Consider the following 26504-nt stretch of genomic DNA (forward strand, 5'->3'; position numbering starts at 1 on the left):
CTGTGTCTGCAGCTACTGGACTTCGTTTCCAATTGGCAATAAATAGACCTTTCTAGCCAATATATTTCAGGATGATACGGTACTAAATTTAGTGAAATGTGTGTGGTGTGAAATTTCAGCTAAGTAAGCCAATAAAAAAATACTATGGTACCTCAGAACTAGTAAGAATGTAAAGGCTTCAAGCAGCTAAATGGTTAAAAATATTTTGGCATCAGGCACAGTAAATTGCATTTTATGTACAGTACTTAGTAGTGCTGGGTATTACATGGATGATTCATCAGCACAGTAATACAGCAGCAATTACTGGATGTTCTATTCTCCAGTATTCAGGTTAACTGCTTAGAAATAGATGGCAAAGGGTAATATTGTCCGTAGATCTAATACAATATACAGTATCCAGAGTACCATATGCCATGTTGGAAAATAGCACCTACTTTACTAAAGGTCTGATGTAAAGGTTTGCGGAACGGGGGGCAACTTGGTTGAAGATTTTGGGAACAAATCCTGAACCACAACATATTAAGGTTGCCAGTGAGATTGGCTCCTGCAGCTGTATGCTGAAAACCCTAAGTACAAGCCTACTAAACAGCTCTAGAGTGGATGTCTATCTGCTTTCTAGAACTCAGACCATAGACTGGGCTTGCATGACACAATAGGGAGGGGAAACATCCAAAAACAAACCAAAAAAACCTATAAAACAATACAGAAAAAATTGAATGGAACTTTTCTGAACTGTTTCCATCTGCTTGTGAATGCCCAATTCCCTTAATATTTAACAGTATCCAACAATCACAGCATGTTTATACTGTTCCCCAAATGACTATAGTGGCAGGGTTTCTAAAAAAATGTCTTTTTCAGACTGTCAATGAAGATGTCACATTTGACGGTCTTTGTATTTTGTAATACATCAGCCAGGTGCCGCTCCTGTCAAGTTGTAAAAGCTTATAAAACTACAGAGTAATTCTTCTGCTTTTAATAGTCTAAGATCCTGAAAAGAGGAGAAAATGTAAGTGTTGCCCACTAAGTGCAATGTAACAACTCTAGCCAATGTATGTCATTTCATTTCATACATCCAGATCTCTAAGGAAACAATGCTTCCCCTGTTGAGTTAAGGAGACATTTTCACCTCCATTTCTTTTCTGAAGCCACTGAAGGAAAATCAGAGTGATGTACTTTTTAATGACTTTGGCGTAACTAAAAGAAAACTTCATTCTATAAAAGGAAGCCTCATTTCTATCCATATTTAGCAGCAAAACATGTACGGATTGTCTACATGGCTTGAATACAAACTACATTGTAATTGAGAGATATAAGCATTTCAATTTTAAGATGTGTTTTTAATCTCTCTCCATCCCTCTCTCTATTGTACAAACCAGACTATGGTGACTTAAAATTCAGAGTGTATGCAGCTGTTTACAAAGCAGATTTAAGCAGTTGAAAAGCGTATTGTTTAGAAGCCATTATTCACCCATGAATTCAAAAAGATAGCCTTGGGGGTTATAATTTGCTCTAACTGTGTTTTAAATACTGTACTCTTGTATTAATGGTTCTTCATATTTTGACGACAACACCTAGGACCACAGAATTGCCACTGTAGATCAGACCAGTGGTCCATCCAGCCCAGTATCCTGTCTCGTACAATGGTCAGCACCAGTTGCTTCAGAGGAAAAAACCCTGCAGTAGTCAGTTATGGGATAACGAGACACCAAGGGAAGTTTCCTTCTAACCCCCAATAGTTAGAGATTGGCTTACACCCTGAAGTTGGAAGATTTATAGAACTTCCAAAGCTGTTCTTTACTGTTTTTTAAATAATATTTATTATTATAACTCTGCCTGTCCTTGTTATTCATACAAGGTCTAATCCTCTTTTTGAATCCTGCTAACCTCTTGGTCGTCATATCCCCTATTTGGGCTACAATGACAACACAAGATATAAGGCAATGAGGAATCAGGCCCAATGACAGTCATAATTCACATACCATATGGGCAAAATCCTTCCCACCTCCATAGAGGCTTCATTGTAGGGAACTGGTGAGATTCTGGTACCCAAGGAGTGGGGCTAGAATGAGGGGTGTGCAGGGGACACATGACCACAGTATGCAGGGGGTGGTATGGGCAGGGCCAAGGAAGGGGGCAGTGCTTTGCTGCTGCGAAGATCTTCCAGTCCCCCACACTCTGTCGCCTGGGGGTGAAGGATTCCATCCACTGTGCATCTGCCCAGTGCCCAGTCCAGTTCCTTCAGCTGGGCTCTGGCATGAAGATGTGGCCAAGAGAGAGGGGACCTAGCTTTCATTTTCTAAGATTATGTTTTGTTTTGATGCTACATCTGAGTCTGCCTGAAGCTCAAAATGCATATGTCCAGGTGCCAACACTACACCTGCTCCTGTAAGATGTTGTTTTCAGCTGTTCCATCAGAAGGCAAAAGGGATTCAAGCATTGCCCATGCTTATTTCCTCTATCCAGGTGAGCTCACGCAGCCAAAGACTTTTCATGTTGAGCAATGAACTGGAATGTTAATACAACCATATCAGGAGTAAAAATAAAATGTGTGGTCACATTAAGCTAAAAGGCATTTACATGTTTATACAGTCAAAAGAAACAGCTGAAGTAATAAATGGGATGTTATTCTTCTGAGGAGAGGACAAGTGGCACATTAGCACATTATTATTTAATTAATACCAAATCAATGCATTTAATTGATCTAAATTGTTCTAGTCCCAGCTAAGGTTGGCATCTTAAACCCAGCATTATGCATGAATGTCATAATTCATTAGTTATTTTGGTTACCCAGCTGCAATGTTTGGGGATAATCAGGTGTACCAGAAGAGCAGAAAAGCTAAAACGACAGAATGCATCTCCCTACTCTTTTTCCATTGCTTTTCCAATTTAACTCTACTGTCTGTCATGACTGCCGGCTAGTGCCAACCCTGTCAATCATACTGACGAGTTGTATTTCCAAACCAGAGAATATGTTCTGAAAACTATTATATTTTTGACTCTTGTTTTTATATAACTCCCTCTCAAACATATTTTGGTATTACTTGCAATACAATTCCTGCACACAACACTACTAGAATGATAACATTGGTGAAGAAATTCATCTAAATAAGAACAAAAGGGAGGCTGTAAGGCTACAGGCTAGAGCAAAAGCAGGCTGGCAGTCAAGCAATTGGTTTATATTCCTAACCGGCCCACTGGTTGGCTCTGTGACCCTGGATGTATCGCTCGCTTATTATTATTTATTATCTGTACCATAATCAAAGATGTGATGGGCACCTTGGAGGACACAGAAAAGGATCCAGACCTGGTGATTTAGCTTGCTAAACCGGCAATCAGATCTACAGGACTGAAGTTAATGAATCTTCACACAATCTCTGGGGTCTGTGCTAATGGCACTGGTTGCAAGATTGGGGTCTAAATTAAGATCTGACATACAGATGGGGGTAATTATAAACATAAGGGATTGAAAGGATTAAAATAGGGTTACATCTAGAAATAATTTAGTAGCTGTTTTTGTTTGTTTTGCTCCATTTCTTTGTTTTCTAATCTGTGAAATGGGAATAATCATATCCATCTTTACTCCATTCCTCAGCACCCAGTGTGGTAAACTCTTGCCAATCCACCAACACTTGAGGAGGTCCATAAAGCAATTAAGCAAATGAAGAACAACAAAGCATCAGGCCCTGATGACATACCAGCTGAAGTACTGAAAATGGGGAGAGAAACACTGACAAACAAGCTCCATTGCTGTTCAAATTGGGCGCACTAAAGAAATTCCTGCTGACTTATGCTAGGCTAACATCATCACTATTTTCAAAAAGGGAGATAGGGCTGACTGTGGCAACTATCAAGGCATTGCCCTCTGCTCCACCACGTGGAAGATTCTTGCTAGAATCTTACTGAATTGTCTGCTCCCTCTTGCAGAGGAAGTTCTCTCAGAGTCCCAGTGTGGCTTCAGACCATCACAAGGCACCACCAACATAATTTTCGCAGCTAGGCAGATCCAGGAGAAATGTCAAGAACACCACAAGAAGCTGTATAAGGCCTTTATTGATGTGACCAAAGCCTTCGACTCTGTAAACTGTGAGGCTCTGTGGAAAACCATGTCAAAGTTTGGCTGCCCAAGCAAATTTACCACCATTGTAAGACTCCTTTACAACCGGATGACCACCTGCATTTTGTGCAGTGGCTCTCTCTCTAAGCCCTTTGCCATTCGAACTGGATAAAGCAAGGTTGTGTACTGGCACTCACTCTCTTCTCCATTTTCATAGCAGCTATGAAAACGCTAATCCAAGACTGTCAGTCACAGGGCATTGGCATCCAATATCGGATTGACGCAACCTCTTCACCCTCTCTCGCCTCTGTGCCAGAACTAAAGTTACATTGGCAACAATAACCGAACTCCATTATGCAGGTAATTGTGCTGTTGTTGCACACTCAAAAGTAGGCTCTATAAACTGCCCTCAATTGCTTCGCTGAAGCTTACAAAAGCCTAGGACTAACCCTGAAAATCGGCAAAACAAAAGTTCTTTACCAGCCTGTTCCCAGTCAATCATCAGACCCAGCAAGGAAGATCTACACTGACAGAGAGGAACCGGAAAATGTAGAACACTTTGCCTACCTTGGCAGCCATCTCTCACAGAGGGCAAACATAGATGTCAAGATTCGGCAGATTGTCTCGACGGGTGTTCAACAACCAGCCCTTTCTCTGGAAAATCCTCAACATAAAGTGGGAGGATCATCGCATGAATGTCAATGTCTTCATGGAATCCAACATCTTGAGGCCCCGATTATCCAGCACCAGCTGAGGTGGAGCAGGCACTGTGTGTGCATGCCTATGCACGCCTACCAAAACAATTGCTGTACACAAAACTCACCAAAGAAGAAAGGAAATGGGGAGGCCAAAAGAAACACTTCAAAGACACCCTCAAGACAAACATCAAGAGATGAGGCATCGACATCACACACTGGGAGACAGCAGCCCAAGACAGGGCTAACTGGCGAAGACTTGTCAGAAAAGGAATGACCGCTTTTGAGGAAAATCGCCTTGCCTTGGCCACAGAAAAATGTCATAAAAGAAAGGACAGACAACTGTCATGCAGCAACTGTGGCCCAACCCTGCCTTCCAACACCACCTGCAAAGTCTGCAGCTCAAGGATCAGATTCCTTATTCACCAAAGGACCCATATAAAATAAACACCTGTGAAAGAGATCATCCTCGTCTATTCAGGGATCACCGATGAGTAGCTGGTTTGGTTTGTTTGTTTCACTCCATTTCCTTGTTTTCTTATCAGTGAAGTGCGAATAATAATATCCATCTTTAGGACTTTGAGGAAAAAGCGTCTCAGAAATGCAAAGTTTTATTATTGTTTCTTAAAGTCCTACTCTAATGTTAAGGCTTTATATTGTAAACATAATAAAGGGAAAAGTATATTTTTCGCTGTCAGCCTTGAATCCCATCATCATGACAGAGCTCTGATAAGAAATCCATAGATAAACAGATTTTAAGGCCAGGGCCATCTAGTCTGACTTTCTACATAACACATGTCACAGATTTTCAGTAATTCTGGCATCAAGGCCAATAACTTGTGATCAATCCAGTATAAAACTCTGTTAAAGAATCTATTATAGAATCTTATACCACTATAGGCCCCTGCCAGGGAATTTAACATGGTGTGTGACTACTATACTACTTTAAAAAATGTACAGATGTGTTGTAGAAATCTGCCTGATGAGGGTGTTGGGTTTCTTTCCAACATGGCTAAGACTAGCAGAAGGTAACTAATTTCTGCTGCGTGAAGGAGGTCACTGTTTTCAACATGTTAGTGTGGGAGCTCTAAATGAGATTTTGGAAGTGTTTTACAGAAACTTCTCAGTGAGACATGTCACCTTGGTGCTGTGATGATCCTAGACAGATATTTAGGACTAATTCTCCCATCTATGTTTGCCCCCAACTCTGTGACAACATGCCTGCCTGGAGCAGAGCAGGGGAAACTACTAATTTTTGCTACAGAAACAAGGTGGGTAAGGTAATATCTTTTATTGGACCAACTTCTGTTGGCAAGAGAGACAAGTTTTCAAGCTTACACAGAGCTCTTCTTCAGGTCACCCACCCTCTCTCTCTAATATCCTGGGATCAACATAGATATAACAATACTGCATACAAATTTTGCAGCACACAAAAATGAGTTAGAAAATGATCATTTGCACATGTAAAACTGCTTAGGCTGTTTGAGAAACAACTGAGATGAGAACAAAAGAACACTTCTTGTGCTCCCCTCCCCCTTAAGTATACCTCCTCTAGCAGGGAGTGTGGAGTAAGAAGTAATCTGTGCTAAGCCTCTCTCCACACTAATACTCCTCTGTAGATGACACTCAGGAGCAGCCATTCAAGAGTGAGACACACCTGTTCCCAAGACACAAAGTTTCACTTTTAGCGAGCCAATCTCCTGAACTCAGAACACTTTCATCCAGACATATGAAGAGTAACCATGCTAAGTTTTATTGTCATGTCCAAAACAAACATAAGAGAAGCCATGTTACCTTGCATTGTCCCTCCCATGTGACTTCAAGAAGTTCATATGTCGATACCTGGACAGGAATGCTACTAACTGGTCATTTGTCCTGTGAAAGAAACAACAAAAACTGCAAATCAGATAGAGAAATCTGTTTTCTTTAGAGTCATTTATGTTTGTTTCTTGTTCTGAGACCCTTCGGACTTCTCAGTGCATAGGCATAAGATACTACTACTGTAACACTATTTTGAATGCAGACATTTCCTCTACAAGGGACTGTACTGCTGAAAGTGTTTGTTGGTTTTACTGAACTTTTCAGCCTGGCAGTACTCAGAAAAGTGCACAGAAAGAAAGACATGCTTATTATCTCTCAGTGATTTTCATTTCAAATGTGCTCAGTTTATGAGCCAAAAATGCGGCTTCATTTTTTTTAAACTGCCAGTCTTGAAAATTTAATGTGGGATCTGAGGGTCAGGTTAGCAAACAGTTTTGTTGATGCTACATAAAGAGGAACAGAATTGAGCAGACACCCACAGTTGGCTCAGTGTTGCTCACAGGAGTAAAAAGTGGTAAAAATGATTTTTGTCACTAAGTCAGTAGATCAGACTCTGAACACAAACAATCAAGATCAGATCTGTACTATATATACATAGTTATGGTTCATACCAGAACTGCATTGCAAAGCATACTATGCAACTTGTAGACAGGCTGGTATCATATTTGGCTGGTTATGTGATAAGTAATGTTGCTGTCCATAGTTCTCATGTGTTAGATTACTGGACTGACATGTTAGATCCATGTTACAGGATTATTTTAAGCATTTTCTGGGGAATTGAGACAAACATTTACTGTAGAATTCTCTCTTTACCCAAGTCTTTGTTATGGGCAAAAGGTTAAGATTGAGATTTTCAAAGCCAATTTTAAAGCTTTTTATATATGGAACTTGTTTAACTTGATTTGATGTGGTTTATAGAAGTGGAATACATAAATTCTTGGACATTTAGGCTCAAAATTTGAAAAGTACTTAGAATTTGGATGCCAAATTCCCACTACAATTAATGAGAACAAAAGAATATGGATGGCTAATTCCCATTGATTTTACTGGGTATTTGGCATTCAAACTCTAAGTAGTTTTCAAATTTTCAGCTTAAATGTCCAAGAATTTATGTATTCAAGTCTAGTCTGGTGGTTCACTATTACTTCAACAAAGGTACAAAAATGTTTCCTTCTTTATTTATCTAGTTCAATGTATTTAGAAAAACTGAGACAATTCTAGTGAATAGATATTCATCTACTGACTCACATTCAATAAACATAACATTAAAAATAAAAGATAGAAGGCCTTTTTGGCAATGGTCTATAGTGCAACTGATAGCAGCCAAGTCAGAGATAAAACAGTTGTAGCTGGTACAGCATCTTGGAAGCATTCCATTCTTAAAAGCCACATTAAACCAAGTAAACAAGTTCCCTGTATAAAATGCTTTAAAATTATGCAGTTAGTAGTAACAACTTGGGGACTTTATCAAACTAGTAAACCATCTAAGTACCTTTATTTACAAACTCTCCCAACATCATAGGTAACAGTTCATTACTGAACAGATGAATAAAGAACAAGTTAACCATTGAGTCTAGATCCATTGGAATATCTGTCTATCAGCCAACCTAAATGGCTAGATTGTAGGAGACTGAGACCCTCCTTCCATGTTCACTCATGTGGACTTTAATGCCTCCCAGGGTCAAACTCTGCATCTCAATTTGGCCTCCTCAGAAAACTGCTTTTGGTATAGTAAGCTGTGCAGATTTTCACATTTGCTGCTTCAGTGATTCTCCATCTTATTGGGATGAATAGGCATTTAGTGAATTTACTTAGCAATGCTTCCACGTGAAATAGTTTCAATGGCTGGCATGTTGGGGTGAGTTTCTAGGCAAAAGCTGGCATTCAAAGATGATCTTCAAAAGTATAACAAAGTTTAGAGGTGCTTGGACTTTAATTTACTTGGAAGATAAAATCAAATCAAACAAATTAACAGCCACACTGGTCAGCATTCCTTTATTGTTTCCTTAATATAAACTGCCCACCAATCTATGTTTCACTTTTCAGTGGTGCTTTACAAAACATATCTAAAATCAGGACTGCCACACAAAGTTTTTGCTTTTTAGATTATTGTCTGTAATTCCCTATATAATTTTTAGCTCTCAGATCTGTTGACACTTTCTCCATCTCTCGAATAAGTTAGTGACATCTTGGTTCTATTTCTGATTAAATATTCTTTAATAATTAACCCACATATTTTGTTGGTTTTTAAAAATAAATATCACTCTTTTCAAGTTTTGATATCCCGCTTTCATTTGGAAAATATTCTAGATATTTGACATTTTGATCTATGTGCTCAACCTATTCAAGCTCACGTTTGCCCTAGCAGTACAAATATTATGGAATTTTTAATTTCCTTTCCTGTGAGCCATTTCCTCCGAGTCTGAACTTGCAATGGTGCTGAGCATCATCTCTTCATTATTACAGTCCCTACTTTATAGAGAGTTGAAAGTAGTCAGCGTCTCAGAGATTCCAACATTTTAAAAAGTTCTGTGGCTAAATAAAGTAGCTGAAGTCCTATGCAACGCTTCACAAAATGTGCCTTTACTGGTGTATTTTCAAACGCCTCTGGCAGTGATCACTACTCAGCATGGCCTAATGCACCCTAGCAGTTACGCCTCTAGCACCACAGCATTGCCTCCAGCATTAGCTCTTTCTAATGCCTCTGGAAATGGTTGCTAAAACTATTTGGTCTAACTCTGCTCCAATGAAGACAATGTGAGTTTTGCCAGAGACATCAGTGTGAGCAGGATCAGTCCTATTGTGTCAAATTCATCCCTGGTTCTGAGAGAACAGAGAGGAGGCAAAGTCAGTTAGCCCTGTAACCCTGACCAGAAGCATGAGTGCACTGCAGAACACTTTGATAAGGGACAAAGGCAAGTGTTATTTCATAGGATGTGGTGGTTAGGGTATGTGGCCATAATTCATCAAGGTATTTAAGCACGTGTAGTTTCTACTGATTTCACTGGGACTACTCACATGTTTAAAGTTACAGGTGTGTTTAAGTATCTTGCTGATCCAGAACTCATGAAAGGCATTGCCTGCCTTGGACATAAGGGCAGAAAACGTGGATGAAAACAATAGCAGACTGCCTCACTTGGTCAACATCAGAATTCGTATTAAGAAAGATTTAGCATCAGGTTAGGGACACATTGCACCACGCTGGCAGCACAAGGCTTCTCAAGCCCTCATTCATAACTGGACCCCAGCGGCTTCCCCCTGGGTAGAAGGTTTTTCCAATGGCTTAGAGCTGTTATTGTTGCTCTTGGCTACCCCACTCCACCAGCTGGTGGTGCAGGAGAAGTAGCTAGAAAAGAAGGGGTGAGGCAGGATTCTCTTAAGCCTGGCTGATCCTTGGCTGCTGTATCAGCCCCTAGGAGCCATTAGCAGCTGATGTAGATTGGAACCTGCTCTGATTTTCAGAGGTGATGGATAGCCTCAGGATCAGGAGTACAAAAAGTATTTTAAAGTCACCTTCCTTGGATTTACATCATGCCCTCTTTGTCTGAATTGGCAATCATGGCCTTAATCTAAATAACGTCTTCAACGAGTGACAATTGTCTACGTTCCCATCCTTTTCATGGCAGTGAGGAAGCTTACAAGCTGGGCCAGGGTGAACAGTATCCCTGACCTAAGGAGTTTACAATCTAAATAAAGTGGTGATATAACTAACAGACATAAGAAAAACAAAAGGGACAGAGAGGGTGAAAAGAGAACATGGTTTACAACAATAAGACCAAATGGCTTCTTAGAGAGACACACCTATATAGGCTGTACATATATCTATATAGGCCATCCCTGTTCAGGAAATGCATTGGGCTGAATTCCTGACATCCTGGTGTAGGGTTTCATTAAAGGAATATTTGTAGCTACATCGGTTTGGGTTATATGACTGCCCCACCGGTCTTTTGATGACCGCCCTAGCTAGGATGGATATATTAACACATGCCCATTGCTAATAATCTGCTTTACTGTCCTGGGGAAATTACTGTAAACAAAGAGGAATATCAAATTGGTTGAACTGATCTGCAATGTGTGCACATTGAGGGAGGATGGTCTTGTGGTCAACACACGTGACTGGGAGGTACAAGATCTGAGTTTTATTCTTGGCCATACCACAGACTTCTGTTGTGACTTCGGGCAAGTGACTTATTGCCATGTTTTGAAGGCTGGGTGTCTAAAATCAGCCTCTAAATAAAAAGCAGTCTGATATTTAGAAGTGGTGAGCACTCACAGTTTCAGCTGAAATCATTGGGAACTGTGAACATTCAGCACCTCTGATTATCAAGCCATTTTTATTTAGGTGCCTAAATACGGATTTAGGAGTCTATATTTCAGAAATCAAATTTGAAAATTTTTGCATTAACCTCCTTTGTCTATTTTGCTGCCTGTCAATACCACTTTCCTACCTCAAAATGGGTGTTTGGCTCATTAAAGTATACAAGATGCACAGACACTATAGTGATTAGAACCACAGAAATGCTTTTGATAAATAAATGTAACTGTCACTATCCACTCCAATAGAAAGCAGCTGTTTTGGAATATTACTTACCAACATACAGAAAGAAACAAACAATTTTTTCATTGCTGACCCATGACTAAAACCAAAATCTCTTGGGGAAAAATGTTCTAGTTTTTTCTTGTTCAAGCTCTACATGTTTGCTTTTGCATATATTTTCTGTGGCAAAATGACAGCGTACTTTAAAAAATTAATTGGAGTGAAAGCCCTCTTTTTTCCAATACACACAAATCTGTGATTGTTGGTTTAATATTTCTGAGTACTGATTTTTTTCCCCCACAACTGTTTTTTTTAAACACACATTTATATGAGTTTTTTCTGTTCTTTCTCTCCCCCTTTCCCTCAACTTTAATCCGCTGGCCTCGTTTAATTACTTTTTCTAGCTAGGGAAGATGTAAGAAAATATGATATAGTCAAAACCGATGAAGTTAGCAATCTCTGAATTATGGTGTGGAATAGGGGGCAGAGAGAAGGAAGAAAAGATTCAGATATAGTTAAAAATGTCACCAGCAGTTCTTGATTGGAGTCTGCGCCTTCCTGCCACATACAAAGATGCAGAAGATGTGGAAGGAAGTTTCTCACTTCAAGTGCTTGAAATAGATTTAATTACATCTCATTCACATAGAAGAAGAAAGAAGCTGTAGTTACGAAGTAAGCCAAAGAATCACTATTACAGGCAATTATTTAAGGGTTAGATCTTGCCTCCTTTGCACACAATGAGCAGTTAGTTCCTTGCTCTGTGAACGTTTCCTTTATGCTTTTAGGACAGGCTTTTCCAAATGCATTCAGCACTGGCCTAACTGCTCCCACTGAAATTAGTGGCGTTTTACCATCAAGTTCAATGGGAACAGAAGTTCCAACGTTGAGCACTTTGAAAATCAGTCTAGGACTACACAATGTTTTATTGTCAAAAAACACCCCCTTTATTTCAGTGGGTCTTGTTATACCTTTCTCTGCTAGATTGACGAGCTCATTATTCAATATTTGTTCCCCATGTAGGTATTTGTACATTGTGATCAAGTCACCCTTTAACCTTCTATTTGTTAAATTAAATAGATTGAGCTCATTCAGTCTACTGCTCTAAGGCATGCCTTTTAATCCTTTAATGATTTTTGTAGCTCTTCTCTAAACCCTTTCCTGAATTGTGGGCACCAGAATGGACACAGTATTCCAGTAGAGATAATACCAGTGACAAATACGGAGGTAAAATAACTTCTCTACCCCTACTTAATATTTATGCATCCAAGGGTCACACTTGCAATGAGAGCTTGTATTCAGTTGATTATCCATTCAGACCCCCAAATCTTTTTCAGAGGCACTGCTTCCCAGGGTAGAGTATCCCATCATGTAAGTATGGCCTACATTCTTTGTTCCTAGACGTATACATTTATATTTAGCCGTATTAAAACACATATTGTTTGCTTGTGCCCAGCTTACCAAGCAATCCAGATCACTCTGTATCAGTGCCCTATCCTCTTCATTATTTACCATTCTCTCAATGTTTGTGTCATTTGCAAACTTTATCAATGATGATTTTATGTTTTCTTCTAGGTCACTACTAAAACTGTTTAATAGCGTGGGGCCTAGAACTGATCCCTATTGGACCTCACTAGAAACACACCCATTAGATGATGGTTCTGGATTTACAATTACATTTTGAGACCTATCAGTTAGCCAGCTTTTAATCCATTTAATGTGTGCCATGTCAATTTTACATCTTTCTAGTTATCCTGCTTCTGAAATACCAGAGATATCAAGGCTAAATGAACATTTAAACAAAAGTGATTTACACATTTCTCAAGATTCCTGATCTCTTTTTAACACAGGGCTTCTGGTTTGAGTCTATTCCTCATAGTAATTAGATAATCCTTTTGCTACTATTTTAGGGCTTGATGCAATGAAGTCAATGGGTGTCTGTCCCTTGATCTCAATAGGCTTTAGATCAGGTCTTTTTGGATAGCTTCATCACCATCATTTACATTCAATATGCAATTGCCAATGAAAAGGTGGCATTTACAAGATCTGAATATTACACTAAATATTACACTATGGAGTCCTATGCTGGTTCATCTACTGGGAATATTTGTATTTTCATGACACAGAATTGTTATTTAAAAGCATACCACAAAATTTATTCTGCATTAAATTTACCAGCACTGACTATGGCAAGTTGCCAAGCTAAACACAACCTCAAACCTATTTTTAATATTTATTTAACATCATTTTATTACTCTCTTCTGTGCCCACTCATACACACAAACTCCAAACATTGGAGCCAGATTCTGTTACCCTTACAATCAAGGTATCTTATTCCCTGAGTAATGGGCTTACTTGTGGGGTAAGGTGCTACTGTACTGGGGTAAGAGTATCAGAATATGGCCTCAGGATTGTGAAAAACTTCCAATATTTTTGTCTGTTACTCCATCCATAGCCCACAGTGGCTATCGTTTCATTCAAATGAAGGACAATGCATGCTTCAATTGACAATTTCTTCGTATCTTGGAAGTTTCCGTCCCCAACACATAATTTACTTTGAATGTAATTTTTGTATTTACGTTTTTCTTTGGTTGTGTGGAAATTAAGAGGAGCATTTTCCAGAACCTTTTTCTTAGAGACTTTCCAATTTGACAGGTAAAAATATATTAATGCACTTCTTTTATTGTCATATTCAAACCCAAGGACAAATTCTGTTGCCCTGGACACTGTCATCACATATACCAATACAAAATGAATAAAATATGACACTAGATCAGAATGGTGACAATTTACATCCAACTTTAGATTGGTGTCAATTAATACACGAGGGACAAGGCAACAGAGAATATATGTATTTAATCATTTAATTTACAGGGTCAATGTCAAAGTTGTGCCTACCTTGAAAGATGCCTGGAGAAGACCCTGATTTCAGAGGAAGACCATAATTGGCTACAAAGTGGCTCCTTCCTCCTGGAATTGAGGCAAATCCAGACACTCACACTGTGGTGGTGGTGGTGGTGGTGGGGGGGGGGGAGATGGAGGAGGGCTGTGAGGATATAAGATTTGCCCCTTAAAACTTAAATGGTTCATTAGTCTTGTGGGTTCCCACATTGTTCTTCATAAAAGTAACCTATTTCAGTGATTTAATTAAAGCATAAACTAATTCCTGTGCTAACCACAACTGCAGGGCTTTCTGTTTTTATAGCTGTACAATTCTTCCTCTTTTTAACATACTGTAGCATACAGCTATCTGCCTAATGGTTCTTAGTTGATGCGAATAGTAATCATGACACCTGAAAAGTCATTTATGTAGGAGACGCAACTGAATTCTCCAAGCCAAAGCTAATATTCTTCACACACTGAATGTTGTTGGGTTTGCTGATAATGTTTCTGTAATAGTGGTTCTGAGTTTTCTTTCATACATTTATTATATTTTGCAAAAACAAAGAGAGTGGTTCCTACAAGTACAGCGAAGCACTGACCTGAAACTACCACGCTGCAATGACTCTGTAGATAACACATTGTGCTACTATGCTGGAGTCTTGGGTTTGAGGCTAGCCACAGGAACTGTAAAATTGGATCAGCAGGTGTCTGAGCATCACAGATGCAATGGTCCAAATTTTTAGGGTCAGGGAATGAGGGCGCCCCCTGCAGAAATCCTAGTGGCTGCTATAGAGAAATACTATAGTCGTGGAGGAGACAGTATGCCCTCATTATTGTGGAACTTGGAAGTGAGTCACTCGTCTTGATGAAGGAAAGGAAGTGGGATGTTTAAAATGGATTAACTCCAGAATCCTCCCACCTTCTTCCCAGGGGGAAAAAAGAAAAGAGAAAGTCTGTGGAGTGTAGAATCCGTATCATGAATAGTTGCTAGTACCTCAGGGTTCAGAATGATATTTGCACATAGTGGCAAACAGCCAGCTCCACCCTAGTGGGTCTCACGCTCCTGTTGCTTGTAGTGGGCCAGGGCATCTCCAGTCACCCCGTCTTCCCTGGGGAGGGGGTAGGGACCTGGGCCCACCCCAGGGGCTCTATGAGAAGCAGCTATGTGCTGCTGGCACCATGTTCCCAACTGCAATCTCTTCCCCTGGGCTAATTTTCACCCTCCTTCTGTCCTTCTGGCTTCTTGAGCCTGGTACCTTCCTCCGGTCTGCTCCTCCACAGAACTGTGCCCTCCAGTCTGCTCCTCCACATGACTCAGCACTCCTATACACAACACAGCACTCCTACTCCTCCAGCTTGCAGGCTGTCTGTTTGGAGCAGAGGGCTTTCATGAAGCACCTGACTGGTCCTTAATTGGCCTCAGCTGCTCCTAATTGCCCCCTAATGGCTCTTAGCTAGTCAGCAGGGAACAGAGCCCTGAGCATTCTGGGGCTTACATACCTCCCTTCCACCACTCTCCTACTGCCCCTCCCTGTTTTTTCATTAGTTGTCCCCCGAGGTTAGTTGTCTCCCGGGTCCAGTGACTCCTCCCCTTAGGCTGGGGAAGGGGCCTTTAGCAGTGGGTGGGCTTGTGCCCCCCCACTTTCCCGGGTCACAAATAGGACCACTCTCCTACTGCCCTCTGCCCTCGCTATATCACAACACACACACACTCACAAAGAGCTAGAGAGAACAGGGATATGAAAGGTTTATGAGAGATATGTCTGATGGCATTTGATTTTGCTGTTTCCTTTTCAATACATTCTAGGACTGTATTGATTTTAAACAAACACATTAATTCAAAATAATTAAATATAAATTATTCCAGGTAAAGGAGAAGGCTACACTTCAGGCTTGCCAATGGTCCAGCATAAGAAGAGGTGTCGTTCCTCTGATTTTCCTCTAGCTCCAGGTGATCCCCCTATTTGCTTAGGCCATTCTTTGGCACTCTCTACCCCTCCGACAACTCACTCCTGATGCACATGGCCAGACTGGGAAGCCTAGCACTGATCCAGAAGCATTCTTTGCTTTGCTCAACACATGAGTAGCTTGTGAGGTCAGTTCGCTGACCATGTGTTTCAGACAGAGCAAGGAGTCTTGGTGTTTGGACTGGTTCTTGAGTTTTTGGATGTCTCATACCGCCACAAAGACTAGAGGAAATAAATGTGGGAGATGGGCAATAACCAAAGATGGGAAGAAATAAATATTAAAAATCTCCTCCAGTCCTGTACAAAGTCCAGCCAGCACTGTGAAAGTTTCCCTATAGCCTCTCTGGAAGTTGGCAGTTCTCTGTAAGTGATATTGGGTGGGATCTTTCTACTCCTACTGGGGGAAAGGAGAATGGTGAGTGATCCTTTCTCAGGAAAGGGGGGTGGTGCAGATTAAGGCTGCCATGGTGTGTAGGCTAAAATTAGATAAGTGAAAGCTGATTCAGCAGGAAAAAAATGCAGACACTTTCAACATCTTCTCCTGAAGGAAAGTGTTTATAACAAGACAGTAGAACAAGCTAATGGAAGCAGAAAAATGGAAGCAGAAAACTTCCCTGCATGGGGTTCAACCCCCTGATGCTGGGTGTAGACCCTGACCTTCCCCAAAGTCATTCTCATCCTGCTGTATCAAGCAGCCAGTTTAGAGTCCTTTGCATATGCAAGAGGAAGGACAGCTGAGGTTAACCCCTTATTCATCAGGGATCAGGTCAAAGCATGAAAAGCACTCTTCCACCTGAAAAAGCAAGGACAGGGAAAGGCCGTATTTAGATACTTGGGGGCTCTCACCATCTATAGGAGAACAGACACTAGAATGGTACTCTTTTCTGAGATATGATATTTTCACAAGAGAGACAAGGTGGGTGAGATAATAATCTTTTATTGGACCGACATCTGTGGGTGAGAGAGAAGCTTTTGAGCTTACACAGAGCTCTTCTTCAGGTCACTCAAGGGCAGTCATTCATAAAACTGGCAGGCTATAAAAACTATAAAGATAGATACTATTACAGAGGCCACCTTTATGCTGAAGTCCGCAGGTGATTGCAACCCTATCAACCTTTACAACATTGTTGTTTTAAATTGTTTGGTTTTTGTCTTTCAAGTCAGGCTTAATGCAGGATCAAGACAATGGAAGAAAACAATTGCTTCAGCAGCTCTACACACTAGTCTTCTTGAGAGAGCAGAGTTCTGTTCTAGGAACAGTACTACCGTCTGGGTTGGGAAGTCAGACACACATATTTCAAAGAACTAGCTTTCTACATTTTGATGCTCCAGGCAGTGATCAGTCATCATAAGAGAGGCAGCTAACTCTCACTACAACAATGACCATGTTATAGGACTCTCAAGATGTTTTATCAGCTACATGATCAACCTGGCTGTACTTTCAGCTACTGCTTCCCATTCAACTATTATCTGTTTCCTATTTTTTGAAAAAAAGAGTTAAGCTACCACATCCACAGAAGAGTGAAAGGCTGCTTTTTTAATAATGTCACATTGCTGAATAAAGCTCTCTTTCTAGTAAATGCATCTAAAGGCTTAGATATATACCCACAAGGAAACTATTGAGAGGAAAAGAAGACACTCCAGAGTCTAGTTTCCGAGATTTCAATGCCTTGGATGTCAAATTTAAAATAAATAAATAAAACCACTACTGACAAGAAATAGCTGCAAGTTTAAGTGAAAATCCTAAGCAGACCATATAAAAAAATTCCACCAAGGATAAGTGAACAAATGTAATTAAAACTATCTACTGCTCTGGACTGCAGCCAAAAAGCTGCCAGCGGTATCTGATATGTAAACGCTTAAAAATTTGCTGTGTGCACAGTCACTGATGCAAATCCTCTATAGAGGGTTTCTTCATCTAATTAGAGCTATTGGTTTAGCAAACTGTAGCTTTTATAAAAACCCTCAATGTCTCATTATTCTTTAAAAACAGAATATTCATTTGTTAAGAATGTTTTCCAGTGATATCCCATGAAACCTTGAAATGCCTTTGACTAATGAAAAATGCCAACCTTGTGTCAGCTAAAAAGCCCTGGGGCTTTTAAAATAATAAAAAAAACCTCTCCATACATACTCATTAAAGCTTCTTTTATCTTATTGTTGCTTTTGACTTCCTTTAGCTATCCACGAGGCAGAAAAATAACTTCAGATTCCAACTGTATTTATTTTTTTTTGCAGTGCAGTTTCAACTAAAGTGTTTAATGCACATCATATTGTATTGAACATACTACTCTCCAGCATAGTAACTGTGACCCCAATCCAGCAAAGCGTTTAAACATATGCTGAAATTTAAGCATGGGAGTAGTTCTACTGAAGCGAATGAGATGACTCACATGATTGAAGTTAAGCATACCCCTAAGTACTGTGATAGATAGGGGGCAAGTATACTCTTATTTCAGGCAACAGTGTGTATAGTGGTTACAAAAAAGGATTAAGAGCTATGACTTTTGAATTCTAGTTACTGACTCGTTGTGACCCAGAGACTAATCTTAGAGTCACTTATGTGCATGAGTAAATTTATTCACATGCATAAGTAGCTGCAGGAAAGTTTCCCATAGTTGGGAGCTCACGGTTCTCTTTGTACCTCAATTTATCTAACTGTAAAATGTATGTAATAATATTATTTCACTCAGCTGTGTTGTGAGATTTAATTCATTAACATTTACAGAGCACAGAGATTCAATTCAATTTCATGAGGGTTGAAAACTGAACTGAGCATAGAAAGCCATCAATTTGAAACACATCTCTAAAGCCCTCTGCTTATCTTGACTAAAGGAAACAATTTATGTTTAAGCACTATCTCCTATTGCAGTGCAAAGTACAGTAGAACCAGAGAGTTATGAACATCTCGGGAAGGGAGGCTGTTTGTAACTTGAAATGTTTGTAACTTTGAATAAAATGTTATGGCTGTTCTTTTAAAAGTTCACAACTGAACACTGACTTAATACAACTTTGAAACTTCATTATGCAGAAGAAAAATACTGTTTTCCATTTTTTTTTAGCAGCTTACGTTTAACACAGCACTGTACTGTATTTGCTTTGTGTGTGTATGCGCGCGTGCACGGGTGTCTGTTGCTGCCTGATTGCGTACCTCTGGTTCCAAATGAGGTGTGTGGTTGACTGGTCAGTTCATAACTCTGAGGTTCTTCTGTACTATTATTATTACGATTTCCACCCAATTTTTAAGCAACCGACGTGTTCAAAGTAGAACTAAGAAGTGTAATGCCCAACAATAATTTCTTCCTTTCCTAATATCATGTTATCGGATGCCAAGGCTTGGGTGATGTGCATGTTTGTTAAAAAGCTTGAATAATAAAAGTTTCTAACATTCTTTCCATATACACCACTGCTCTGAAGCATGGCTCCCTACCAGCTAATGAGAGCACAAACTGCATGTGAGTATGCCCTGAGTTACCTCATGCAGCACCATTACATTCAATGGAGTTTCACTGGTAATTGATGAAAACTGCCACAAAAAAAGTTATTTCTTAATTAAAAAAAAATATCAGGTACATTAAAACTTTAGTATTTTGCCTGTGCATCCTACCAGCACAGGGCTGGAGTGTATTCTATAGAACCTTTGCAAACAAAACATGTCTGTAATCGCACATTGCACCAGCAACTTTTAGGCAAATGCACAGTCCTGTCTAATTTAGATAAGGGCTGGGGAAACCCTCTCGTCTGTACAAAGCACATGTTAATTATAAAGTAAAATTTGTTTTCCTCCAGCCACAGAAGGGCTGCCATTTTGGTTAAACTCTCCCTTTTGACAGGCAGCTCAACCAAGCACTTTCTCATCATTGATGGCAAAGACTATTGATTTGCCCACAGTGGCATTCCTAATATTCACATTTTAAAGGCGAAATTGACAATGCATCTGTGTCAAGTGAAAAATGTTAGAACATGGGGCTCAGCTGCTAATAATTATTATAGCCAAACCTGAAAACATTTGCGTTGTTTCAGATAAGTACCCCAAAGTTTCAGTGCTTATTCAACCCTAGCTTAGCTACCAGCATGTATTAGAACTGCTAAACTCTGTGGTAAATCTCAGGAGAATAGGCTACCTTATGACATTTGTGTATTTCCTGTTTCTGATCAGACACTTCCTCGTACAGACACAGAAAAACTGAGAGGTGCAGAGATATGTCAATATAAATTTAAAAGCTCACTGAACTGTTTCAAATCATTAAGGTTTTGATTTGAGGGGCTGTAGAAAGTTTAGGGTGGTTCTTTTTTATTTTAAATCTGAACTGACTCCCTCCACTGCTATGATAATGCCTATACACCAATAAGAGTAGGGCCCTACTAATTTCACATTTTTGATCAGTCATCTGCTGAACGTGGACAAAGGACCTGTTGACAGAGTTGTCAAATGACAGGTACATGATGAATGGTGGCATTTTCTAAGGAGTAATCCAGGTGATAGTAAAATGGAGCCATTCACGAGTCTGGAATTGGATAAAGTGCTGAAAGATTTTAAAACGGCTACAGCTCCCGGATATGATAGAATTGCATCTGAATTCATGAAACATCTGGGTTCTCGCACTCAGGAATGGCTCGTTTGGTTTTTCAACAGAGTTCTGTGGGAATTCAGATTGCCTAGAATCTGGTGCCAAGATAAGGTCATTGCCTTGCTGTAACCTGGGAAAGATCCACACTTGCCTTCGAACTACAGACCAATTTCACTTCTAAGCGTTTGCTTTAAGGTATTTCAGTGTCTGATTTCGCAAAAAATGTCATCTGTGGAAGGCGTGCTGGCACTAGAGTAAGTTGGTTTTCACCACAGTCGTAGTACATGTGATCAAGTGCTGGCACTTAAAACATCCATTGAAAATGGATTCCAACATAAGCTGAAGACTGGTTCAGTTTTCCTTGACCTGACCGTGGCATATGATAACGTTTGGCACAAGAGCCTTTTGGTGAAATTGTCTAGAACTATGCCAAGCTGGTTAGTATATGCTCTGGCTACGTTTCTGAGAAATCGACATTTCCTTGTGCATATTGATGGTAGAACAAGTGCTTGGAGATACCAGAAGAATAGCCTCCTGCAAGGATCAGTATTATCTCTAACATTATTCAACTTATATTCAAATAGCTACCATATACTGGGATTCACAGGTTTATTTACGCAGATGACATATGCCTTGGCACTCAGTCATGCTCCTTTGACATACTTGAGAGTATTCTGAATGGTGGCTCTGGCTGATTATTGTCATTGATGGTGCATAATACTAAATGGAAGCAAGACTGTGTCGAGTGTCTTCCACTTACACCAAGCAGGCAGAGAGCCGAATATCATTCTCAATGGTCAGCGATAAAGCATAATTCAAACCCAGTCTATCACATTGGATAGAACTCTCACATATTGTGATCACCTTACAAAGACGGTGCCTAAGGTCAAAACGTGCAAATGCTCAGAAAACTGGCCGGAACGACATGGGGTGCCAATGCCCAAATGTTACGCACTTCAGCCTTGGAACTCTGCTATTCAGCGGCAGAGTACTGCGCTCCAGTATGGGCTCGCTCATCTCACACAAAGATGATCGATGTACAAATAAATTCCACCATGCGTATCATTTCAGTCACACTTAAATCTACTCTTTTGCTAAGGTTACTGGTTCTCTGCAATATTGCTTCACCCAGTTTTCACAGAGAGGAAAGCGTGGCAAAGCTCATGATGAAACTGTGTGATATGCCACATCTACCACTAATTAAAGACTTGTTTAATCCACTGCATAGTCGTCTGTTCTCACGGCGCCCACTGTGGAAAAGTTTATCGGGTGAGGGATTTATGGCAGAGGATGCATGGTGGGCTTCATGATCTGCAGAGAAAATGACAAATAATTATCCCACTCAACATCTACCTGGGTTTGATTTACCACAAAGGCAGTGGAGCCTTCTGAACCAGTTTCATACCGAACATGGAATTCGTGCTACAGTGGAATTTTGGTGGCATTTTAGAGACAGTCCACTATGTTGACGTGGGCAGCCATAAACTATGACACATTGTTGAGGACAGTAAAATAACTCAACTTCCTGGAGGTCTTTGTGCCTTGAACATCGCTGATCAGAACGTTGTGGCTTGTCTTGATTGGACTGCATATGCCAATAAATAATTGTTATTTCCTCTGATGCAGTCAATGAGGAGAAGTCCAGTATAATTCCACATGCCACATTGATACGTGAGAAAGAAGGTAGGCTACATAACTGGGACTGAATGGATGGCAAAAAGTGAGAGATCCACCAGCTTTCTTATATAGCAAAGCCCACAAACACAGTAAAAGCAAATTTAATCTTAAGTTATTTATGTATTGCTTTGCATGATGTGTGTGAGCACTCTGCATGTAAATGAGAGAAAGATGGAAAACACTTCCACACTGCATCTTAAAATCTGGCTGTTAGGGATGCCTACACTGCAATAAAAGACCAATGGCACAGCCGTGGTTGGCCTGGATCAGCTGACTTAGGCTTGTGGGGCTTGGGTTGCAAAATTGCAGTGTGAATGTTCAGGCTTGGGCTGAAGTCTGGGTTCTGAGATGCTATGAGGGGGGAGGCCCTAAACTTAATATAGCACCTCAATATGCAACCAGCAAAATTACTTACAATGCTTTTTAACGACTTACAAGTGTGATGCTAAACTTTGAGCAAAAAGTCCCCTGAAAACCCACATTTGGAACGGTAAGAATATGCTGACATTAAGGTCATGTTGCTCCCCATAACTTTCCTACTCACATAAAACAAAGGTTATGTTAATGAATAATTTAGGATGATCCACGGATACTGAATTATAATATTAAAATAAGATGAAAATTGCTGAATGATAGAAAGTAAGAGTTACGTTTTGTTAGTCTAATGTTGAATTGAGTTGTGTTGATGTAATATTTATGTAATGTTAATGATTTATAAGGGCATAGAATGGAGAATGAAAAATAAATTCTGAAGGTTTGGGTAAATGTATAACTGGGTATGTGTAATGTTAAATAACTAACTATCATAAATGACAATGATTCAGTCTGAAAATTTATAAAGGTGAAAATTTATAAAGCCTACTTGGGTGAACTCATGCTTCAATTTCCTACCATACATGTGTATGGGTGAAGCACATACTTGTGGGCCATTATTTCTTGCAGATAGGGAGCCATATCCAAATGAGGGGCTATGTGCCTTATGTCCAATGTAGGCCCTGTCGCCATGTACTATACCTGAGGATCTGTCCCAGGATATATAGGGACAAATAAAGTAATACTATGTTTAAACTCAGCTCTCCCTTTTAATTTTTTTCCTGAGCAAAGCACAAAGAGAGCAATTATCCTTTTCCATTTTTGCTGTTTGTGATGAGCAGAATGTCAGAGACCAAGCTAATAATGGCCACAGCTGTGGTCAAAAAAATCAATTCTTCCGTCCAAATTAACATCATAATCAGAGCTAAAATGGTATGAGAACGTGTGCATATCTGTGAGGAACATAATGGAACACTAGCCTCATGTAGTCAAGTAGATTTATAGGAAGCACAACAGGTTCTGCCTTTCAAATCACTTTAGCAAACCTTTAAGTATTAGCTGGCATTAAAGCTTTAGGCAGCAATTTTTGAAGGAAGTTGTGGTGAAGATAGAGGAGAAGAGTTGTGCTTTTCATGATAACACTATGCTGGGCTGGTTGATGAAATCTGTGAGTCCAGGTATGGAACTTATTAACTTTTTCTATTAAGATTGTACAAAGAGATTTAATGAAGAGTCTGAAGCTAATGTGCACAAGCTGTTCGTAGGGTTTTCAACGTAGAAGTGATATTTTAACATTATACAGTTCAGCGTCTGTGATATTTTAAAATTCCTTTTGTATGGTAGTTGGGTTTTTCATCTTTTGTGTGTAACACACAAAACAAGGATCAGTTTGACAGATGGAGACTTACTGAAGAAAAAGGAATAATGTTGTGCCCGGAGATATTAGATGTGCAATTTAAAACTATTCTATTTCTATTTACAGTGAGATCATTGTGAAAGGGGATCAGTGCCCAGGGCTGCTCAAGTTAACCACGTTGTTTAGCTAATTTTAACCTTCCAAGGAAAAACTGCTTCAATACATGTTACAAAATATGTATGTTTTTTTCTAGTACTTGCCTATTTGTTGGCTTTCCTGATTTAAAGACTTTATCCACAGAAAGACAAAATTTGTGTACTGAGGGATGAAGTCTATATCCCTGTTTTATAGTAGGTATCCCTTGGGATACAGCAAGAGGATCCAACTATACAAGTTAGCTACAAGTATACGGCATCTTGGCCATTAACTTGCTTATACTCTCATCTTTCACAATGGTATAATGCAGGGATCAGCAACCTATGGCACACATGCCAAACGTGGCACATGAGATGATTTTGAGTGGCATGTGTCAGAGACAGGGAGGGGGGGGGAAGCGGCGGGGCTGCGAGGAGGGAGCGCTCCTTGGGGCTGGGAGCAGCTCCTGGCCAGGGTGCTGGGCCCATGTCAGGTAGGAGAGAGGCGGGGGAGGAGGGGCAGCGCTGCTTGGGGTCGGGAGTGGTTCCTGGCCAGGGCCAGTGGCATACCAAGGAGGGAAGTCATGCCCCCCAGGTGCCGGCCTGTGGGGGAGGTGCTGGCTGGGCCCTCGGAAGAGGAACCACCCCTCGCTGACATCCCTGACAACTGTGCCGATATGGTCCCTCCTCCACCCCCACGCTGGGTGCATCAAGGGAGCCGCGGGGACCCCAGGCGCACAGGGGTCAGGCAGCCTTCCCTTCTCCCACTGCCGGGTGGCGTGCGGGCATCTGCCCCTCTCATTCCCACTCCCCGCTAGAGGGGCTGGGTCGGTGTGGCCACCGGGGATGTTAGCGTGGGGCGGCTCCTCAGAGGAGGGCCCGACTGGTGCCCTCCTCCCCTGGTCAGTGCCTGGGGGCATGGCCCCCTTGGTACGCCACTGCCACCTCACCTGCCACTCCTCCAACGGGCTGAGAGGAAGGGGGAGAGCAGGATCCGGGCCTGCAGAGCCACCACCCGCCCTGCCACTAATGGGGATTGGGCGCAAATACAAATAGTGGCTATGATGATAACACGTTAGCTAACTTATGTTAACCTAAAATTACTTTTCGCCCCATGCCATACCATATCCAGGACATTTCTGTATTTTCTTATTATATTTAATGCTTAAGTATTAGACAATAGGTCATACTCTCTCAGGGAGAGACTGAGAGGTCCCATGTTTTCTTTATGGTCACAATATATTAATATGTCCAGGGGATATAAAATTGGACACCACCGGTCTGGAATCCTATCTGTCTCATGTCCATCTTCGTAACACCTATTGGTATACATCTGTCAAGATAACTATTGTGCAGCAAGCTCCTTCTACTTGTGGCACATCCATCATTAGAAGAAAAGGTTATTCACCTTGTACAGTAACTGACTCTTCAAGATATATGTCGCTGTACGTCGTCCACTTCAGGCAGACCTGTGCCTCTCGATCCCTTGATTGGAGATTTTCCATTAGCACTGTCCGTCTGGCCTGTGCATGCACTCTATACAACCTCGTATCATGCTCTGTGAGTACATGTGCAAACAGTCCTCAGTTTTTTTTCTGTTCAAATCTCCAACAAGAAGAGCCCGAAGCAGAGTGGAAGGAGGGCAAGTAGTGGAGCACAGGTAATCCGGAGACTGGGGTCTTGGTACCAAGAGTCATTCTGCAACCATAAAAAGTGGGGACTCTGACTTGACTAACACTGATAGATCCCTGTAGTAACTGAATTCCTGTCATGCAAGGTGGATCGGTTTCGATGCAGCAGTTGACTTGAGCTGTAACATGGGTTTGGAGTGCATAGGCAGTGAGGCCAAAGGTGTGTGCTTCAATCTTATCAGTACCGACTGAGCAAGTGGGAAGACACCATTGTTAAGTCTGAGGTACATGGTGCTGATCTGGAAGTGGGCAGCACCAGGGCACTGCTGGTACAGTGTTTCTCTGAAGAGCTCCAAGATCTTCCTGCTCTGCTGATACTAGAGGAAGAGTCTTTTGCCTCCACGGTACTGGTTTGGGAGGTCAAGGCCTCTGACACCATACATCTAACAGATTGGGCCTTCTTGGGAGCTGGCTCCTTGTGGTGGGAGAGCAAGCTCCTCTTCTTCAGAGCTCTCCTTGAGTCCACTGAGATCTTCCCCTTCTTAGGCCAGACTTACTTAAAGTCAAAGGGGCACTGGATCTGCCTGGAGACTGATGTGCAGGAGAAAGGGTCTGCCAACTTGACTCAGAAGGAGTTTGAAGAGAGTGCTCCATCATCAGCAGCTTCAGTTTGGTTTCCTGATTCGTCCTAGCTCTACATTTTAGAGCCAGGCAAAAGTTACACTTTTGGGAGATGTGGGACTCTCCCAAACAATGGAAACACTCAGAGTGGCTATCCTGATCAGCAGCTCTCCTGACAAGAGAGGCAGCCTTTGAAACCTCCCGAACCAGGTATGCCCAGCCAGTCCAAATAAGTTTCCCAGAAAAA

The 26504-nt window shown here is 40.9% G+C and overlaps 1 protein-coding gene across 1 annotated transcript in view; it reads right to left on the reverse strand.

The window, feature by feature from the left end:
• The window catches only part of XYLT1 (xylosyltransferase 1), a 289074-nt gene that overhangs the window by 50055 nt on the left and 212515 nt on the right, over positions 1 to 26504 (reverse strand). The window contains exon 6 of the mRNA XM_067551051.1: positions 6544 to 6624. Within this exon, the coding sequence (XP_067407152.1) occupies positions 6544 to 6624 (81 nt within the window). The remainder of the gene's footprint in view (positions 1 to 6543; positions 6625 to 26504) is intronic.

This window comes from Emydura macquarii, unplaced genomic scaffold, assembly GCF_026122565.2.
Source record: "Emydura macquarii macquarii isolate MOO-44397 ecotype Brisbane River unplaced genomic scaffold, CSIRO-AGI_Emac_v2 contig_1348, whole genome shotgun sequence".
NCBI classification, from domain to species: domain Eukaryota; kingdom Metazoa; phylum Chordata; order Testudines; family Chelidae; genus Emydura; species Emydura macquarii.